Source organism: Poeciliopsis prolifica, unplaced genomic scaffold (genome assembly GCF_027474105.1).
Source record: "Poeciliopsis prolifica strain line A6 unplaced genomic scaffold, Auburn_PproV2 SCAFFOLD034, whole genome shotgun sequence".
Lineage (NCBI taxonomy): Eukaryota > Metazoa > Chordata > Actinopteri > Cyprinodontiformes > Poeciliidae > Poeciliopsis > Poeciliopsis prolifica.
The window spans coordinates 250,315-268,863 of NW_026562409.1; the positions used below are offsets into that span (position 1 = coordinate 250,315).

The window sequence follows — 18,549 nt, forward strand, 5'->3', positions numbered from 1 at the left end:
GTGATGTTAATGGCTATTTAAACACCTTTATGGTACAGTTTGGTCAACATGAGAAAAAGAATCTTCACATGGCATAAAAACAATCATCACAATCACATCGACTTCTGGCTGGTTTCTGACCGTTTGTCAGAAATATGTAACTAATATTTTCTCTGCTAAACTTTCATCAAACAGTGCAGAGAACAACTCTCTTAAAGCAGGATTAAAATCATCCACACCTTATTTCTTTGATCGAAGTTAATACAGAGAATGTTTTCAGGTTAAACTGGGGACTTCTGAAGTTTGAAAATATTTAAGAAAATGTAATAAAGATATAATAGGAACACACTGAAGATTTCAAACTTAACGACTCTTTCCCTGAAATCAGTGCATCAGATGTCAGATCATTAGAGAAAATGTTTAGATTTACAGAGCAGTTTAGATGAAATGTAGAAAATGAGAGCAGAGTGGTTTCATTAGACGGCTGGAAGAAAGTGAGCAGATCCTGCAAACTTCTGCAGATCAGAAAAGCGTCGCCAAAACTCAAATACCAAACAAACTAAATGAATGAAAATATCTGCAATAATCCAATCAGCAGATTAACATCCAGCTCCGCATAAAGAGAGTCGCTGCAAAGTTCTTTGATGCCCCTACAAATCTTAAAGAAATTGATGAAAGTAATAAACTTTGTGATCAGTTAATCTCTCAACTTGATATTTCAGATGTTATTAAACAAGACGAATGAATCTCCAGCAGTTAGTAGACGCTAAAGCTCAGAGTTTTAGAAGTGATGCTCATTTTCTTCTACAGATACATTTAGGAAGCTCCCTGCTCAGGCATTATTGGGGCATCAGGACCCTGATGACCCCAGAGGACCCCTGATGACCCCCGATGACTCCTGATGACCCCTGATGACTCCTGATGACCCTGATGACCCCAGAGGACCCCTGATGACCCCCGATGACTCCTGATGACCCTGATGACTCCTGATGACCCCTGATGACCCCTGATGACTCCTGATGACCCCTGATGACCCCAGAGGACCCCTGATGACCCCTGATGACTCCTGATGACCCCTGATGACCCCAGATGACTCCTGATGACCCCAGATGACTCCTGATGACCCCAGATGACCCCTGATGACTCCTGATGACCCCAGATGACCCCTGATGACTCCTGATGACCCTGATGACCCCAGATGACCCCAGATGACTCCTGATGACCCCAGATGACCCCTGATGACCCCAGATGACTCCTGATGACCCCAGATGACTCCTGATGACCCCAGATGACCCCTGATGACCCCAGATGACTCCTGATGACCCCAGATGACCCCTGATGACTCCTGATGACCCCTGATGACCCCTGATGACTCCTGATGACCCCTGAGGACCCCTGATGACTCCTGATGACCCCTGATGACCCCAGATGACCCCTGATGACCCCTGATGACCCCTGAGGAGCCCAGAGGACACCTGACAAGGCCTGATGACCCCTGATGACCCCTGATGACCCCTGATGACCCCTGATGACTCCTGATGACCCTGATGACTCCTGATGACCCCTGATGACCCCAGAGGACTCCAGGACCTCCTCCTTCCTCTTCCTTGGCTAGCAGCGCTAAGCAGCTCTACTTAGCTTCTGTTATTTAGTTTTTCTTCTGTCTTATTCCTCAGTTGTTCATCACAACCACATTGTGTCAACAACATAACTGACAGTTCACAAATCTTTGACGTTTTGTGAATAAATGTTTCATCTTAGTGAACTGAACAGTTTCATGGACCTGATGAGCTGCAATATGGCCGCCTTCAGAATAACATCATAGAAATTCAGGTAGTTTGGCATTTTGTCAACTGTCAGTTTTGAACTGACATTGTGACTCTTTCAGTGAAAGTGTTGACAAATCTCACTTAAATGTGCACTTAATTCATTTTAATGTATTTTATAAATATCACTACTTCACATGTATCAAGTATTTCTTTTTACTCACTAGTTTGTCACCACTATCAGTTCTGTGTCTGTCAGATGGACTTTAATCAAACAGTCAAATGCATAAAATCACATCAACAGCTCATTATAATCATCAGAAGCCAAAGCCACAAAGAAGAAATGAATCACCTTAGAAAGATACAAAGACCAGTTTGGACCGGTCTCTGATTGGCCGTTTGAGCTCCAGGACTTTTATGTCCAGGTGTTTCTGACGCTGCGTTTCCACACCAACAGCTGCAAACAGATGAATCTGTTCTCTGTGATCCAGGATGCCAACAAGAGACGTGTTCATGATAGAAACATTTTACTCTAGAAAATGAAACCAAACTTTATCAGCTATCCGGGGTTTTCGTTTCAAACTGGTTCCTGAACCCACAGAGCTTTGCTGTGCCCTCTGACCTCTGACCCAGAGCATCAAACAGCAGATTTGATTACAAAAATGAACAGACTTTTGATATAATATCTTCATACTTTGATAGAACAGACATGAGCAGATTCAGTACCAAAACATCTTTTACACTCAATATTTTCTGATTAGTTTTCAGTTATAATGAACTAAAACATTTTCAGATGAATATATGGTTCATTCACTCTTAATAATGTTATCTAATATAAAACATGTTCAACTGATTCAATTACCGTACTTTCTGGACTATAATTCTCACTTTTTTCATAGTTTGGAAGGAGGTGCGACTTATAGTCCAGAAAATACGGTAATTATTGATTAAATTATTATTAGTCTAAATCTAACCTGAAGTGACCCAAAACCATCAGGATCCGTCTAATATCTCGACCTGCACGAAAGTTAAAGTTCGCATTAAAACTCGCATCATGAAAGTCATATTTCTCAAAAATCTTTACTTGCTCGCCCACGGAGCGACCTTTATTCTGAAAGCATGCACCGGATGTACCAGCTTCCGTCCTCTAGCCGAACCGAACTGTCAGCAGCAGAGGTCTCACCGCGGAACCGACCCAGACACAAGGCAGGTTCGGCTCAAGATCCGGGACCGAACTTCACGATGAGCCAGGAAAATATTTTCCTTTTTGTTCCGAATTTAATCGGTGAGTCTTTTTCCTCCAACCATTTAGCTTAGCATTAGCCATCATGGCGCCACCGCTCAGACCAGACTCAATTGAAAAAATGACAAATTTATAGACTCTGTGGTTCTGACCCGCTTCTGTTGCTATTATAAGGTCCGGAGTCGACACTTAAAGACCCCAACGAGTCTCTAAAAATAATCGGATTTACTTTTATTCTCTTTTTAATTGGCTGAAATAACATTTGGAGATCTTATATATTTTAAATATGAAGTCCCGGAAGTGGCTATAAACTGTGACGAAATCTGAGTTTTAATAAGTTGTTATTGATCTGCTGATTCAGATCAATAACAGTCTGCGTAATACGCTCCCTTCCGGTGTCAGGTGGTTCTGAACCACCTGACCCAAATACATGCTGGTTCTGATCAAACCGGTCCAACTGATTGACATGTTCTCCATTCGAACCATCTTTATTCTCCCAGAACGGATCAGAACCGAAGAGAAGGCTACGGAGGCCTGCAGGGGACAAGGGAAGGTTTCCCTTTTGCGTTCCCTCGCAATAATCTACTGATTATAACGAAGCACTGTAAGCCTTTCTTACGGCGGCCGCTGTACTCTCTGCTTTAATAAGACGTTATGTGAGGTTTTTCCATCTCTTTGTGAAATGTCTAAAATGTAATATCTGTTTCTTTAGGATAGAAAGGCAAAAGAAAACAATGTTCCCCCGGATGTTTCTTCTGCAGGAAGAAACATGAATTATAGATCTGAGCATTTCTTTTTGTTCATGAAAAACTGAAAAGTGTGGCTTGCAGTTATTACAGCTGTGAATGAACCAAGTTAAGGCTTCAGACTTTGATCAGAACCAGTCCAGCAGTGGGTCAGAGAGGTTCTGGTTCTGTGTGCAGGTTACGCCCGTGTGGTTCTGGCGCTGCTGTCCTTCTACCTGATGCCCAGCAGTCCGTGGCCGGCCGTCTTCTGCTACCTGCTGAGCGCGCTGCTGGACGCCTTCGACGGCCACGCCGCGCGGGCGCTGGACCAGGGTACGCGCCGCCTCCGAGAGCCCCCCGCGTTCCCGCCCGTCTTCCCTTGGTGACCTCTGACCTCTGGGTGGTTTGCTTCCAGCCACCAAGTTTGGCGCCATGATGGACATGCTGACGGATCGCTGCGCCACCATGTGTCTGCTGGTCAACCTGGCGCTGCTCTACCCCGCCTACGCCTTCCTGTTCCAGCTCAGCATGATCCTGGACATCGCCAGCCACTGGCTGCACCTGCACAGGTCAGTCTGCTGCTGGACCGGACCGGACCGGAACCGGCCCGGTTCTGGTTTTGCTGACTGCGGTCTCCTTCCTCCTCAGCTCCACGGTGAAAGGCTCAGGAAGCCACAAAACCATCGACCTCTCTGGGAACCCGATCCTCCGGCTCTACTATACCTCCAAGGTCAGAACCGGGCCGGGCCGGGCCGGGCCGGGCCGGGCCGCTGCGGCTCTCGTGAGTCATGGTTACAGTCGGTTTCAGCAGGTTCTGCTTCTGTTTCAGCCGGTTCTGTTCGTGATGTGCGCTGGGAACGAACTCTTCTTCTGCCTGCTCTACATCCTGCATCACATCCAGAACCCGGCAGGTAGGCCCGCAGCATGACACCGCCACCTCCGAGTGTCCCCGTGTGTCCTGCAACGGATTATTGATCTGGTTATTGATCTGGTTCTGTAATCCCTCCACAACCTTTCTGGGTGAGACTCAGAACCGGACCGACCCGCTTTAATCCTGCTGCCCCCCCTCTCTGCAGGTTGGCTCCGCCCCCTCCTGGCGCTGTGTGGCGCCGTGGCGATCCTGAAGGCGGCCGTCAGCGTCCTCCACCTGGTCACCGCCTCCCAGAACATGGCCGCCCTGGACGCCGCCGAGCGCGCCAAGAGGCTCTGAGGTTCTGGTACCGGTTCTGGTCCGGCCCGATTGAAATGCCTCATTTATGACCAAATTTCACAAAATCACAAATATTCCAGCTTTCTGTGTTGCTTAGCAACCACATATAACACATTAGAGACAAACCATCCCATAATCCCTGGACTGGTCCGGTTCTGATCCAGTTCCGGTCCGGTTCTGATCATGTGGCCCCGGGTCCAGCATATCTCTGGTTCTGGTGAACCTGTCGACCCGGGCAACATTTGTTCTGACGGTTCTGGGCCCGCAGAACCTCAGCAGAACCAACAGAACCCGACAGAACTTCATGAACTCATCCGGGTCAAACCGGGCCCCGTTCTGGTTCTGGTCACTCCGATTCCTTTGATGTTGTCATGAAATGTTCAGTATTTGGTGTCCAGAACCCGGCCCGGTTCTGGAGCTTTTATAATGATGTAATTTATTATTATTATTATTATTATTATTATTATTATTATTATTATTATTATTATTATTGTTGTTGTTGTTGTTGTTGAGAAGTTCCAATAAAATCTGGAAACTCACCGTTTCTCCAGAAAGAGGTTCTGGAGGTTCTGGAGGTGGTTCTGAGTTCTATTGGACCGGGTCATGATGTCTTTGATGCACTTTGTGTTTTCATAGGAATTCTGGGAATTTGCTTCTTTAGTTTTTTATTATTTGATGTGAAATGAGAATAAAGTTTTGCTGCAGCTGGTTCTGACCCGGTTCTGTTCATTATTCAGAACTTTGTTTGTATGATTCCTTGTTCTGGTTTTAGTGGAACACAAAATGAAAACGACCAGAACCAGAACCGTCCCAACATTATTTTCCTCTGAATGAAAATATTTAGAATCTCAACATGAAATGGACCTGGAAGTGGATCCGCTCCGCCGCACCAGAACCGGCAGAACTCTCGACCCGGTTCCCCCGAGATTCTACTGGATCAGAACCAGAACCCGTCCTGCCTCGGTTCAGCACAGCGGTTCTGAAGGAGGCCCAGGTGGTTCTGATCCAGGCTGACAATAAGCATCAGCGCCTCCCAACAGAACCGGTCCAAAACAGACCGCTGGATGCTGCGTTGCCTAGCAACCGGATGCTGCCAGAGCGTTGCCACGGAGACCAGGGCTCCAGTGGTCCGGTCCGGTCCGGTCCGGTCCGGTCATCCGCCTCTGGACCCTCCGAACCGCCCGCGAAGGATCATGGGTCACCGGAACCGGCTCTATTTGTCTCGCGCTCGGAGGAAAACAGGAAGTGATTTCTATTTCTTGTTTTGTTTTTTTTCATTTGTAGTTTTCCTGAAAATACTGAAACGTTGATCAAAAAGCTGCTCAGTGAAAGAATCCGGCTGGTTCCGGACGGACCTGCTGAACGCTCTCTGGCCCAAACAGAACCAGAACCTACAGTTGGGTTTTTCCAGTATGGAGTTCGGCGAGCCGCGCGGCGGGCGCTCACGTCACGCTCCGTCCAGCTGTTGCACCTGCGCGAATCGTTACCTTTAAGATACTCGAGGGATAAAGCCTCGAACCGGACTCCATTGCAGCCCGGAGTTCGGCCAGCCCGTCCGGACCGACCGCTGCGGACAGGTTCTGTTCGGCGCTGAGGACGGATCAGCGGCTGAGGCTTTCAGTCGGAGGAGACCCGCCGCACGAGACGGAGTCCGCGCGGAGGGAGCACGAGCCCAACCCTTTCCTTTAAAGCGCCGACAGGGGGGAGAAGAGGAGATCAAAGCGGAGGGAGGAGGGAGCGGGAAAAAAACAGAAACAGGCGCCGAGGCGGAGCCACGGACCGAGCCGCGCCGGGGCGCCGCTGGACGGGGCAGGCGCTGCAGGAAACTCCGAGGCTTGGCTCCTGCAGCGGAGGCCTTCCTGGAGATCCGAATAAAACGAACCCGAAAAGGCCTGCAGAACCGAACCGAGCCGGTCCAACCGCCCGGTGCCTCCAGGCTGCAGCTGTTTGTATTAAAATGCACCAACCATCAGTGGGCCTTAGCGAACCGCAGAACCGAGCCCTGCTGGACTCTCTGAGCTGTCAGTGAGCAGGAGCCACCAGGCCCCATCATCGGTACCGGAACATTTGTCCCAGCGTTCCGGGCCCTCCTCCTCCTCCCTCCCCTCTCTGCGGGCCCTCAGCATGGACACTTCCTGGAGCAACTTCCTCTTCCAGGTAGGTGTTGATCCGGGTGCAGGGGGTCAGAGGTCATAGAAGGGTCAAGGGGAACTACAGGTGAGGTTCAGAGGTTCACCAGGTTCTGCTTCTAATCAGAAGCAGAACCCGGTCCTGTTGAACCCAGTCCTGTTTGGACCGCCATAGCTCAGCTATGCAGTCCATCAGAACCACCAGAACCATCATTCAGAGTCTAACAGGAAACTGGACTTTCTCCAACCCAGTTCTGGTCCGTTTTTACAGAATCCCAGTTTCACTTTGAGGATTTTCCCCAGAACATTCAGCTCAGAGTGGTGATGGTTCTGACTGGGTAGAACTTCCAGAACCTTCTGGGTTTGTCCAGTTTGTCCATCCAATCGCAAGTCTTTAGACTGCTGGAGGACTTCCTGGTTTCTGTCCAATCAGAGAGGAGGAAGACACACCATTGTCTCTCAGCTCTGATTGATTCTGGACAAAATGGACCTGGAGGTTCTGTTCAACTTGCAGCAGGACCAGAACCATGGAAAGCCAGCAGGAGGTTCTGCTGCTGCCGAGGCGGGAGTAACTGATTAAAAAGGATAACGTTCAGACTGTCCTTCAAAATAAGAGCCTGACTCCATCTGAGTAGATCATGTTCCCTCTGGAGCGACCTGATTGGTTAACCTGATGCAGAGGATTCTGGGAAACAGCTGCAGATTAATCCAGATGTTCTTATAGACGCCGCCGCCGAGCCAGACCCAACCCGATGCGCCGCTTCAGGCCGAGCTGCTGCCGGACCTGACCGGGTCGGCCCAGAGTCCCCCGGCAGAACGCATCGTGACGCCCCCGTCCACCGTTGACACGGCCGCCCTGAGCGAGGAGCCGCTGCCAGGTGAGCGGAAACAGAATCTGGACCGGACCTTCCGACGGGTCTGGTTCTGGAGTTCAGAACCTGACCCGTGTCTGTCTAACCGTACCGCCCGTCAGTCAAGCCGTTGCCAAAGCCGACCCGGCCGGCCCACATCTGCTCCACCTGCAACAAGGAGTTCAAGAACAGCTACAACCTGCGGCGCCACCAGTCCGTCCACACGGGCGTCAAGATGAAGGACCGCGCGGCGCGGGACAAGGAGGACGGCGCCAAGAAGACCATCCCTCTGTCCCTGCTTCAGCTCACGCTGCCGCCCCCGGCCGGCGCCCCGGACGCCCTCGCCCCGACGCCCTCGCCCCGGACGCCCTCGCCCCGGACGCCCTCGCCTCGCTCGCCGCCCCGGACGCCCAGCCGCTCTCCATCGCCCCGGCAACCGTCACCATGGCCACGCCCCCGCAGCCCATCCAGGCGGCCATCGTTGTGGTGGGCTCCGTGGAGCAGGTGGGTCAGCTGGTTTCAAAGTTCTGAATGGAGGTTGTGAACTTCTTCATGTTCCGTCCGCACAGACTCCCGGTCCCAGCCCGGTTCCGAACCCCAACCAGGTGAGGAAGAACCACGCCTGTGAGGCGTGCGGGAAGGCCTTCCGGGACGTGTACCACCTGAACCGCACCGGCTGTCCCACTCGGACGAGAAGCCGTACTCCTGCCCCGTCTGCCAGCAGCGCTTCAAGAGGAAGGACCGCATGAGTTACCACGTCCGGTCGCACCAGGGCGGGTGGAGAAGCCCTACGTCTGTCCGCACTGCTCCAAGGCCTTCTCCAGGTAGGACCGCCTCTCCGGAACCCAACCCGCAACCATCCTGCCGTCAATCACTTCCCTGTCTGTCTGTCTGTCACAGACCGGATCACCTCAACAGCCACGTCCGACAGGTGCACTCCACCGAGAGGCCCTTCAAATGCACGGTGGGTCCTCCAGGGTTAGAACCCCACTAACCCGACGATCGGTACCAGACGCTGCCTCTCACGTTTTTTCTGCAGACGTGTACGTCAGCGTTCGCCACGAGGGACCGCCTCCGTGCGCACCTGATCCGCCACGAGGAGAAGGTGCCGTGCCACATCTGCGGGAAGCTGCTGTCGGCGGCGTACATCACTGACCACATGAGGGTCCACAACCAGTCGCAGCACCACTCCTGCCACCTGTGCAACCGCAGTAAGATGCAGCTTCACGCGCACCCTTATGCATGCATCCCTCGGTAACCAGGCGTGTATCAGTCCGCTGCAGAAAGTAGACCCGCCTTTACCTTGTCTTCCTGGTTCTGGCTTCGGGATCCTCCACTTTTCTGGATTTGTTGAAAGTTGTGCAGAGTTCTGAAGGTCCGGTTTGGTTGCAGGTTTCACCACCCTCACCTACCTGCGGGTCCACGCTCAGAAGCACCACGGCCAGGAGTGGAAGGAGAGCGGCGGGGCGCGGGGGGCCTTCGGTGGGACCGGCGCCGGCGGGGTGCTGCTCTGCCAGCTCTGCGGGGTCCAGTGTAAGACGGCCACGCAGCTCCAGGGTCACATGGGCACCCACGCCCAGCAGGGGGACCCGGCCCCCGACCAGACCGGCGCGGAGCCCGTCGGCACCACCAGCGCCGCCGTCACCGTGGCCAGCCCGCCGCCGGTGGGGCTGCTGGTCACCGACTGCTCCGGCATCGGCCCCCAGGCCCACAGTTAGCAGGGCGGGGGCCAGCGGCGCTGCCAGGTGAGGTCAGGGGAGGTCATAAAGGGGTCACGGGGTTTGGGGGTCAGGTCAACCTTCTGGTTCTCTTGTGTTGGTTTCAGAGACATTGATTCCAGGCTGAGTCCAACGCAGCACAAACTATTCACATCATTCAACCTCCACCGTTTAGTTCCGGTTCCGCCGCGGAGGAACCTTTTGGGTTCTGGTTCTCCAACTCATCAGCAAAGAAGCTTCAACAGTTCAACAGCTTCCCAACAGAACCAGCCGCTTCGACGCCTTCCAGTCTGCTTTTCATGGTTACCACAGCACAGAGAACGGCCTAGTCAAAGTGCTCAATGACAAACCAGAACCAGAAGCACAGCTTTGGTTCTGGTTCTGTTGGACCTCAGGGTCCATCATTTCACTGAACCGACTGGAGAGTCGGAGTCTCCGGTTCAACGCTGAACTGGTTTGAATGAAAAACTGGGATTTCTTTGTTTCTACTGGAAACTTCTCCTCAAAGAGGTCAAAGGTCACATGTGGGGTTCCCCAGGGTTCAATCCTAGGACTCTGATTCTATATCTATATGCTCCCACTGAAATAACAGAAAATATCAGCCACCATAAGTACATTTTGATGTCACCAGGTGACCTTTGACCCCATCCAGTCACTGAACAGACGCTGAGAGAAATGTTCTCATTATTGGACCTAAAGAGGAACAATCTGGAGTTATAGACGCACAACTTCAGTTATTCCAACTAAAATCAGTGATGACCCCTGACCTCTGACCCTCACAAAGTCGGCCTTCTGTCACCTGCAGAGCGTCTGGAGGTCTGATGTCTCAGTCTGCATCGATTCCTTCCTGTCTGTCCAACACGTCAATCCTGCAGCAGCTGCTGGAGTTCTGAGCAGAACCAGAACCAGGAGGATCTGGACCCGGTTGGTTCTGCAGTCCCTCATCGGCTCCCTGCAGCTCAGAGACTCTAAAACAGTTTATCAATCACTGAGCAACACATGAAAGATCTGCTGTCATCATAGCAACCTTCCAGACCATCAGCTTCTGGTTCTGGTTCTGGTTCTGGTTCTGCATCAGAACCAGATGAGGAGAAGCTTTCAGCTTCTATGCACCACAGATCTGGAACAAATGTCCAAAAACTGTAAAACAGCCGAAACCCTGAGATCCAGAGTCCAGACTGAAACGTAATCAATAATCAATAATCAATTTATTCTTACGGCTCTCGACTTCATGTCGTGTTAGATTGTCGATTCGGTTGTTTGACTTTATGATTTTATGATGTAAAGCTGGTTGAAGGACTTGATGCTGAAATGTCCTGTACAAACACAATTTGATTGATTGATTGATTGATTGATTGATTGGTTCTGTCCCATCAGAACCACCACCAGGATCCAATATGACAGCTTCCTGTTTTTTCCTTTCCAGGTTTTTCCAGGCCTGGTCCAGTAGAACCTTTCTGCTTCTGACCCGCCTCTGAGACTCTCACAGACTGAACCCGGATCAGAACCCGGTCCAGGTGCAGAACCTCGGTTGGCTATGGAAGCGTGTTTTTATTGTCCTCTGCCATCTCCAGAACCTCTGCTGGTTCTGCTGTTTTAACCCATTTCTGCTCCATCTATCAGTGTTTGGTTCTGATAAAATGGACCGGACTTCTACTCAGAACTCCTAGTTTGCCTTTGTTGGAGCAGGAGAAGTTCAAAAGCGAGGTTCTGCCGGGCCGGGCCGGGCCTCAGAACCTCTGGTTTGGTGTAAATTCTCCAGAAGCAGGACGCGCGGTGATCTTTGACCTTCAGTGACTTTCTGCTATGTTCTGTGCTGACTCTTCTTCTGTGGTCGTGTTCATTGATTGATTGATTGTAACTGATTATTATCACTGGATCAACCTGCAGTCAGTGCAGCGCCGCGGCTCCGAGCTTAACGGACAGAACCAGCTGCATCCACATCGTTTGTTCGTGATTGGACTGGACCTCTGCAGGCGGCTGGATCAGAACCACAATAGAAAGTGTTAAGAGCTTCCAGTTGAGCCTTTAACTGCAGCTGTTCTGCTTCAGATCAGCAAAATATTGGAACAAGATGATAAAACTCTTTGAGACCAAAAAGAATCTTGTTTTTTACCTGAATTTTAGAATTAGTATTTAATCTAAACCTCACTGAGATGAGATTTAGATACAAATAGTTTTATATTTGGCTATAAAACAAAAACTCATCATGAGAAAATATAAAACTAGTCACTGAGTTAAAAATCTCATAACAAAACCTAAAACGGCCAGTATTTAAATATCAATCTAGTTATTATGAGATGTACAATTTTTAGTTGACACAATAAACCCGTAATAAGAGGAAATCTTACTTTCAGATTTTGCTCAAATGAGATTAAAACACTGAATTATCATTTTAATTAAATTAATTTATTGGCTTTGGCAGTTAAACGCTTCCATGGAGAATATTGTTTGTGAGATTTTATTATTTTTTGACAATAAAGGTTTGTTTACATGTGTTAAAGGAAAATACTGAGGGTTTAGAGGGACGAAATGACCCGGTTCTGACCCACAGAACCCAGACAGACCTCTCGTCATGTGACTTCCAGAATGCTGCCAGACCGAAGCGGTTCGGTATGAATCGGTACAGAGGTGAACAGAACCAGAACCCGGTCCATTTGCTATTAAAAGACTTGTAATGGCCTCCCCGTGCCCCTCCCGCCCCTGTTGTTTACAGCGCAGATGAAGCGCCGCCCCTCCCCCATCGGCTCCGCCTCCTCTTCCTCCTCCTCCTCTTCCTCCTAGCTGCTAACCAGCTAGTTGTAGCTGAAGCTGGGAAACATTCCGATCTCCGGCGGGTGAAAGGGGATCCCTGCGCACTGCGCCCCAGCTGGACGAGCCTTCCTCCTGGGAGAACCTCCGTCTCCTCCATGGCTCTGTAGGAGCCGCCATGATGGAGAGTTAGCAGCGGTTAGCTGCAGTTAGCTCCGGGAGAACCGGAGCCTCTCGCGCCGCTTTTTAGCCCCCAAAGGTCGGATTAACTGCTATGTCATCAACCGCTCTCTGCCGCCAGGTCTGTGGCTTTTATTCACGGTTCTATTCCGCTTAAAACGAAGTAGGTCACCGCGGATGGTTATGTGGGTCACAGCCGCGGATGGGTTAACTAGTCCCCCCCGAACAGCTGGTTAGCTCCGGAGCTAACCAGCATTTCAAGGGAAAAACTGCCTGGAATGACATTTTCCAGATTAATTCGCTTCCTGGCGGATGGACACAGACTCTGGGTAGTTAAACGACTTCTTATTTGTTGTGTTTGTCGGAACCAACTAGTTTAACCGAGTTAACCAGCAGCTTAGATAGAACAAAGATGACTGAACCCTCTGGTTACTGGACAGGATCAGGACCTAAATCCCTCCTGCTGACAGCCGGAGCTGAAGCTGGTGTCTGATTGATCTGGGTCTCGCTACAGAGATTCTCCATCAGGTTCGACACGTTCTGGGCCGCTAGTGGTTCTGAATCAGCATCTAAAGGTTTTGATTCGGATGTGATGATGTTATCGGGCTGTTAATGGGTCGGTTCTGGGCCGGTAGTTGTTCCGGATCAGAATCCAGTGGTTCAGGGCCGGTACTGTTTGGTTATGGACTGTTATTAGGTCGGTCCTGGGCCGGTACTGGTCGAGTCCGGTCGCTATTTTGGTTGATATTGGGTCAGATGGAGATTGACTGTTTAGAATCTTGGATCGGCTGCTCAGGTCTGGACTCGGACCCTGCGCTGATTCCTGAGTGTTTCTATGATCCAGACCCGCTCAGACGAGCGCAGAGCGATGGATCTGAAACATCAACGCTAAACGCAATTCATTAAATGACCAGAACTGAAAACTTGTATGATCCTACGGATCATAAACGATTATGAAAATGACATAAAACTGAGGTTGCATATTTAACAGTCCAGATAGTCAGTCTAGAAAAAACATTCAGAGTTTATTTATCTATGAGGAAACCAGAGAGTTTTGATCCAAACTCTAAAATGTTCAATTTTTCCTTCTATTATTAAGGCGATAAGTTATGGTCACGTGTTCTCTCTGGAGGAACTAATCTGCCCGGCAACAGGCAGGGTGATGCTGCTCTTCTTTGAGCTCTACAGAACCAGATAGAGGTTCTGATGAATGACCTGGTCCGGTTCTGGACCCCTAAAAACATATTTAAGTTTTTTTTAAAAGTTTTATTAAACTAAAGCTTGACTCCCTGGAGGTTCTGGTTCTGACCCAGTACCGACAGATTAAAGTGACAGCTTAAGTTCTGAACTGTTTCTCCTAGAAAAGGTTCTGGTACCGACTGCAGGTCTTGGTTCTGATGCGGTCCAAATCTGACTCCCGATTTTTGTCTGTTCCAGAACCCGGTCGGACCATGTTGAGCCCACGGCGCCGGTTCTGAGCTTGAGGGCACCAGCAGCAGCAGCCCGGTACCGATATCGGTACCGCTCTCACTGCCTGGACTGAAAGCGGGTCAGGTCGGGTAGGGATGGCGTTTCACGGCACCGGCCGCCAGACCGTCTGCGGCGACCTGTTCCCGGGTTCGGACCTGGGCCACAAGTTCTTCTGCGTGGGCTCGTCCTGCGGCGGGCCATCGGCCGGCCTCGGCGCCGCGCCGGGCCTGACTGGGCCCAGCGCCCCAGCCGGAACCCCACGCCACCCGACGGCGCTGGGCGGCGGCGCAGGCGGCGGGGCGGCGGTGCCGCAGCCCTACAGCAACCCGGCCAGTGAGGTACCGAGCCCGGCCGAAATGGAACCGGACCGGCCCATCGGATACGGAGCCTTCGGGGTCGTCTGGTAAGAATCGGCTCTGGTTCCGATCCGGGCTGAACCGGGTCTGACGCTGTGATTGGTTGTAGTGTAACAGAAAGCTCCCCCCTGACCTTTGACCCCAGGTCGGTGACAGACCCCCGTGACGGCCGGAAGGTGGCGCTGAAGAAGATGCCGAACGTCTTCCAGAACCTGGTGTCGTGTAAGCGGGTCTTCAGGGAGCTGCGGATGCTCTGCTTCTTCAAACACGACAACGTACGGCGCCGCCGCTTCTGAGCGCGCTCAGATCGCCGCTGCCTGAGGTTCTGACTCCGGTTCTGGTTTGGTTCTGCAGGTTCTGTCAGCTCTGGACATCCTGCAGCCTCCGCAGATCGACTGCTTTGAGGAGATGTATCCTTCAGGCGGTTCTGACCCGCTTTAGTCCTCTCTGATGGGGTCCGGTTAGGATCCTTAACGACCCGGCAGCTACGTCATCACAGAGCTGATGCAGAGCGACCTTCACAAGGTCATCGTGTCGCCGCAGCCGCTGACCACCGACCACATCAAGGTCTTCCTCTACCAGATCCTCCGAGGTCAGTCCAGAACCGGGCCGGTTCCACCAACACCCAGGCGACCTGTCCAGAAGGAACACATCCGGAAATCTTGGAGCGGTTCTGACGTGCGACTAACGGCTCCTCCTCCTCTCCAGGTCTGAAGTATCTCCACTCGGCTGGGATCCTCCACCGGGACATCAAGCCCGGGAACCTGCTGGTCAACAGCAACTGCCTGCTGAAGGTGGCCGCTCACCTGGAGGGGCGGGGCTTAAATACGGACGAGGCGGGCTTTATCTAGGACACTAAGCCCTTGTCTCTGCTCAGATCTGTGACTTTGGCCTGGCCCGTGTGGAAGAGCCCGACCCGTCGCGTCACATGACCCAGGAGGTGGTGACCCAGTACTACCGGGCCCCGGAGGTCCTGATGGGCTGCCGGCACTACGGGTCGGCCATCGACGTCTGGTCGGTCGGCTGCATCTTCGCCGAGCTGCTGGGCCGCCGGATCCTGTTCCAGGCGCAGAGCCCCATCCAGCAGGTGAGCCGGATCGGCTGAACCGGTACCGGAACCGCCACCGGTACTGGAAGAACTAGACGTAACGACAGCAGAAGTTCTGTAGGTTCAGGGTCCAGTGGTTCCGGGTTGGTTTATTTTTCTCAGCCTGAAACCAGAACCGGTTCTACTGATTGTTCTTCTCTGCAGTTGGACCTGATCACGGACCTGCTGGGAACGCCGCCGCTGTCCGCCCTGGCGTCGGCCTGCGAAGGGGCCCGAGCCCACATCCTGAGGGGACCCCACAAGCCGGTAGGAGGTTCTGCTGCCAGAACCGGGGGGCGGGGTTCTGAGCAGCAGCCGATCAGAGGCCTCCGGGTTCAGGTCGGTTCCGGTCAGTAACGGGTTCTGGTTCTGGTTCTGCAGCCGTCGCTGTCGGTGCTCTACATGCTGTCGGACGGCGCTACCCACGAGGCCGTTCACCTGCTGTGCCGCATGCTGGTGTTTGACCCGGTGAGTGGTTCCGGTTCCGCTCGCGGTTCCGGGTCCGGTTCCGGGTCTCAGCCGGGTTCTGTGTGCAGGCCAAGCGGATCTCCGGCGGCGACGCGCTGTCCCACCCGTACCTGGACGAGGGCCGGCTGCGCTACCACACCTGCATGTGCCGCTGCTGCTACTCGGTGGCCGGCGGCCGCGTCTACACGCGCGACTTCGAGCCGGCGGCCGAGCGCCCCTTCAGCCACAGCTACGAGAACAGCCTGCTGTCCGTGTGGCAGGGCAAAGGTGGGTCGGAACCGGGCCCGGTCCGGGAACGTCCCGAACCGGGCCTGACGCCGCCGTGTGTCCTTCCAGAACTGATCCATCGCTTCATCACGGAGCACCAGCAGGGCAAACGGGTCCCGCTCTGCATCAACCCCCAGAGCGCCGCCTTCAAGACCTTCATCAGGTGAGGGTCTTCATGGAAACCACTTGGTGACGTCACACTCTTCGGGACGGCCGTACCGATCCCCTGCCGGTCAGCGGGTCCCAAAGCGCGGCCTCTAGGGGGCGCAGTGCCATTGCAGGGGGGAGCAGGAAGCAGATGAATGGATGAAGAATAAAAGCAGTGACAGAGTGAAAGTGTTTCACTGTAAAGATGAAGCTTGACAGCTTGAAAACTAAACGTGTCCAAAGGTTTAAACCGTCTTCCCAGTTGGTTTTATCCACAGGGGGGCCAGAAAACCGGGCAGGGCGCCGCCGCCCGCCGCGGGCAGGGCACTGCCGCCCGCCGCGGGCAGGGCGCCGCCGCGGGCAGGGCGCCGCCGCCCGCCGCGGGCAGGGCGCCGCCGCCCGCGGCGGGCAGGGCGCCGCCGCCCGCCGCGGGCAGGGCGCCGCCGCCCGCCCGCCGCGGGCAGGGCGCCGCCGCCCTGCCCGCGGCACACATCACATCAGTCATGTGATGTGTGACATCACATGACTGACGTCATCAGTCATGTGATGTCACATGACTGATGACGTCATGTGACATCATCAGTCTATTTCCTGTTGGGTGATGTGATGTCATGGGTCCTCAGGTCCACGGCGTGGCATTCCTCCAAGGTCTCCAGGAAGGAGGAGAGATGAAGGCTCTGGATCATCATCATCAGCCGGCGGGCGAGTTAGTGCTCTCTCTCTCTCCCTCTCTCTCCCTCTCTCCGACCCAAACGGACCGACCTCATGCTGATTTGTTCTGGTTCTGCCGGATCCACCTGGACTCTCCCCTGGCGCCGGAGCCAAGCTGCTGCTGGAGCGCTGGGACGGGTCAGAACCGGGTCAGAACCCGCCCGCCTCATCTCTCACTGTGTTGTCCTTCCCCGGCGTTTCATGGCGACGGTTGTGCAACCTCACCAGATGTAGCAGGTCTAACCGCGCCAGTTCTGGTCCGGTTCTGGTCCGATTGTGACCCGGATCATCAAGAAAACAAACGACTGGATTCCCTCAGAGACCAGAACCTTTCATCTAACCCAAGTTAACCTCGGACCAGTACCGACTGGACCCAGTTACCTCAGAGTTCTGCAGAACTTTTGGACCGGGACAAAAACTCTGGATAGTTTGATAACGACCCTCCAGTTTTACCTCCCGGTTCTGACCCGGTTCTGGGAGCAGGACCTATCAGAGAAAATGCTGGTGGCTTGGTTGTGGTTCTGATCCGAAAGGCAGCACTCCGGCACCCGTGTGGACCGGGTCAGAACTTGACCCGATGCCGGTCCCTCCAGTGACCCAATAGCACCTCCCGTCCACAGCTGGGTCGTTCGGACCTTCTGGTTCCGGTTCGGTTCCGATTCCGTTTCAAAATAAAATCACGACCCAAAAGAACCAAAATGGAAGAAATCATGAGAAAATCTCTGGTTCCCCAGACGGAACCAGAGATCCGGGCCGGACCGGATTTCATTTAGACTGGCTGTGGTTCTGACAGGTCATCAGAACCGGGCCGCTCAGATGACCAAACCGGAAAACTGGATTGCTGTTTGGACCGGGACCGATTCTGGTTTCCAGCAGAATGACTTTGGAGACGGTCCGGGTCAGAACCACCAAACCTGGTCGAGTCCAGAGTGTCCGTACCACCTGCTGCTGACCCAGTTCCTTCTGACCCGAGGACCCGGCTGCAGCGGCACCAGAACCTCCTGTAAATGTGCATGTGTGTTTATTACCTGTGAGGTCCAACAGAACCGGCCCAACGGAACCGGTACCGCTTCATTCAGCCTCTCCCAGCAGGAGTTTTGTGTGATTCCTTTGGTTCTGGTTCTGGTTCTTCCTTGCTGTCTCCAGATTCTGGAGGAAAAATCTGTGACCTGGGATTACGTACCGAACCGGTTCTGGTGGACCCAGTTGGGCCCGTTTAGACCCAGAACAGAGCCGGAGGTTCTGGTTGTAATCCGGTTCCTCTGCGTTGGTCAGAACCTCTAGAACCCGTTTTCCGTTCTAGAATCTTTAGAACTCGATGTTTATTATTCTGAATATGGATCTGATGTTTCTGTCTGTTTTAGCTCAAAGTTCTGTTTGGTTCTGGTTCTGTTCTGACAGATACTTGAATATAGAGTCAAATTAGTGATGGTGAATAAAGAAATGGACACTGGACCGGACGGTTCTGTTGGTTCTGCCGTGTCGTCTGTT

General features: G+C 52.7%; 2 protein-coding genes and 1 pseudogene across 2 annotated transcripts; all 3 read left to right on the plus strand.

Annotated features, from left to right (window-relative positions):
• The first annotated feature begins 2,754 nt into the window (after positions 1-2,754).
• cdipt (CDP-diacylglycerol--inositol 3-phosphatidyltransferase (phosphatidylinositol synthase)) lies at positions 2,755-5,632 on the plus strand. Its single transcript, XM_055051912.1, has 6 exons — positions 2,755-3,030; positions 3,912-4,046; positions 4,129-4,282; positions 4,362-4,443; positions 4,543-4,624; positions 4,790-5,632. The coding sequence occupies exons 1-6, from the start codon at positions 2,865-2,867 to the stop codon at positions 4,921-4,923; spliced, it is 753 nt and encodes a 250-aa protein (XP_054907887.1). The 5' UTR covers positions 2,755-2,864; the 3' UTR covers positions 4,924-5,632.
• Positions 5,633-5,844: 212 nt separating this feature from the next.
• LOC129373826 (myc-associated zinc finger protein-like) lies at positions 5,845-12,191 on the plus strand (annotated as a pseudogene).
• Positions 12,192-12,359: 168 nt separating this feature from the next.
• nlk1 (nemo-like kinase, type 1) lies at positions 12,360-18,523 on the plus strand. The gene is made up of 12 exons (XM_055051914.1): positions 12,360-12,673; positions 13,990-14,425; positions 14,524-14,653; positions 14,733-14,788; positions 14,864-14,970; positions 15,087-15,172; positions 15,256-15,465; positions 15,631-15,732; positions 15,847-15,933; positions 16,002-16,200; positions 16,270-16,363; positions 16,971-18,523. Exons 2-12 carry the CDS (start codon positions 14,118-14,120, stop codon positions 17,017-17,019), a joined length of 1,428 nt encoding a protein of 475 aa, XP_054907889.1. The 5' UTR covers positions 12,360-12,673; positions 13,990-14,117; the 3' UTR covers positions 17,020-18,523.
• The last annotated feature ends 26 nt before the right edge of the window (positions 18,524-18,549 follow it).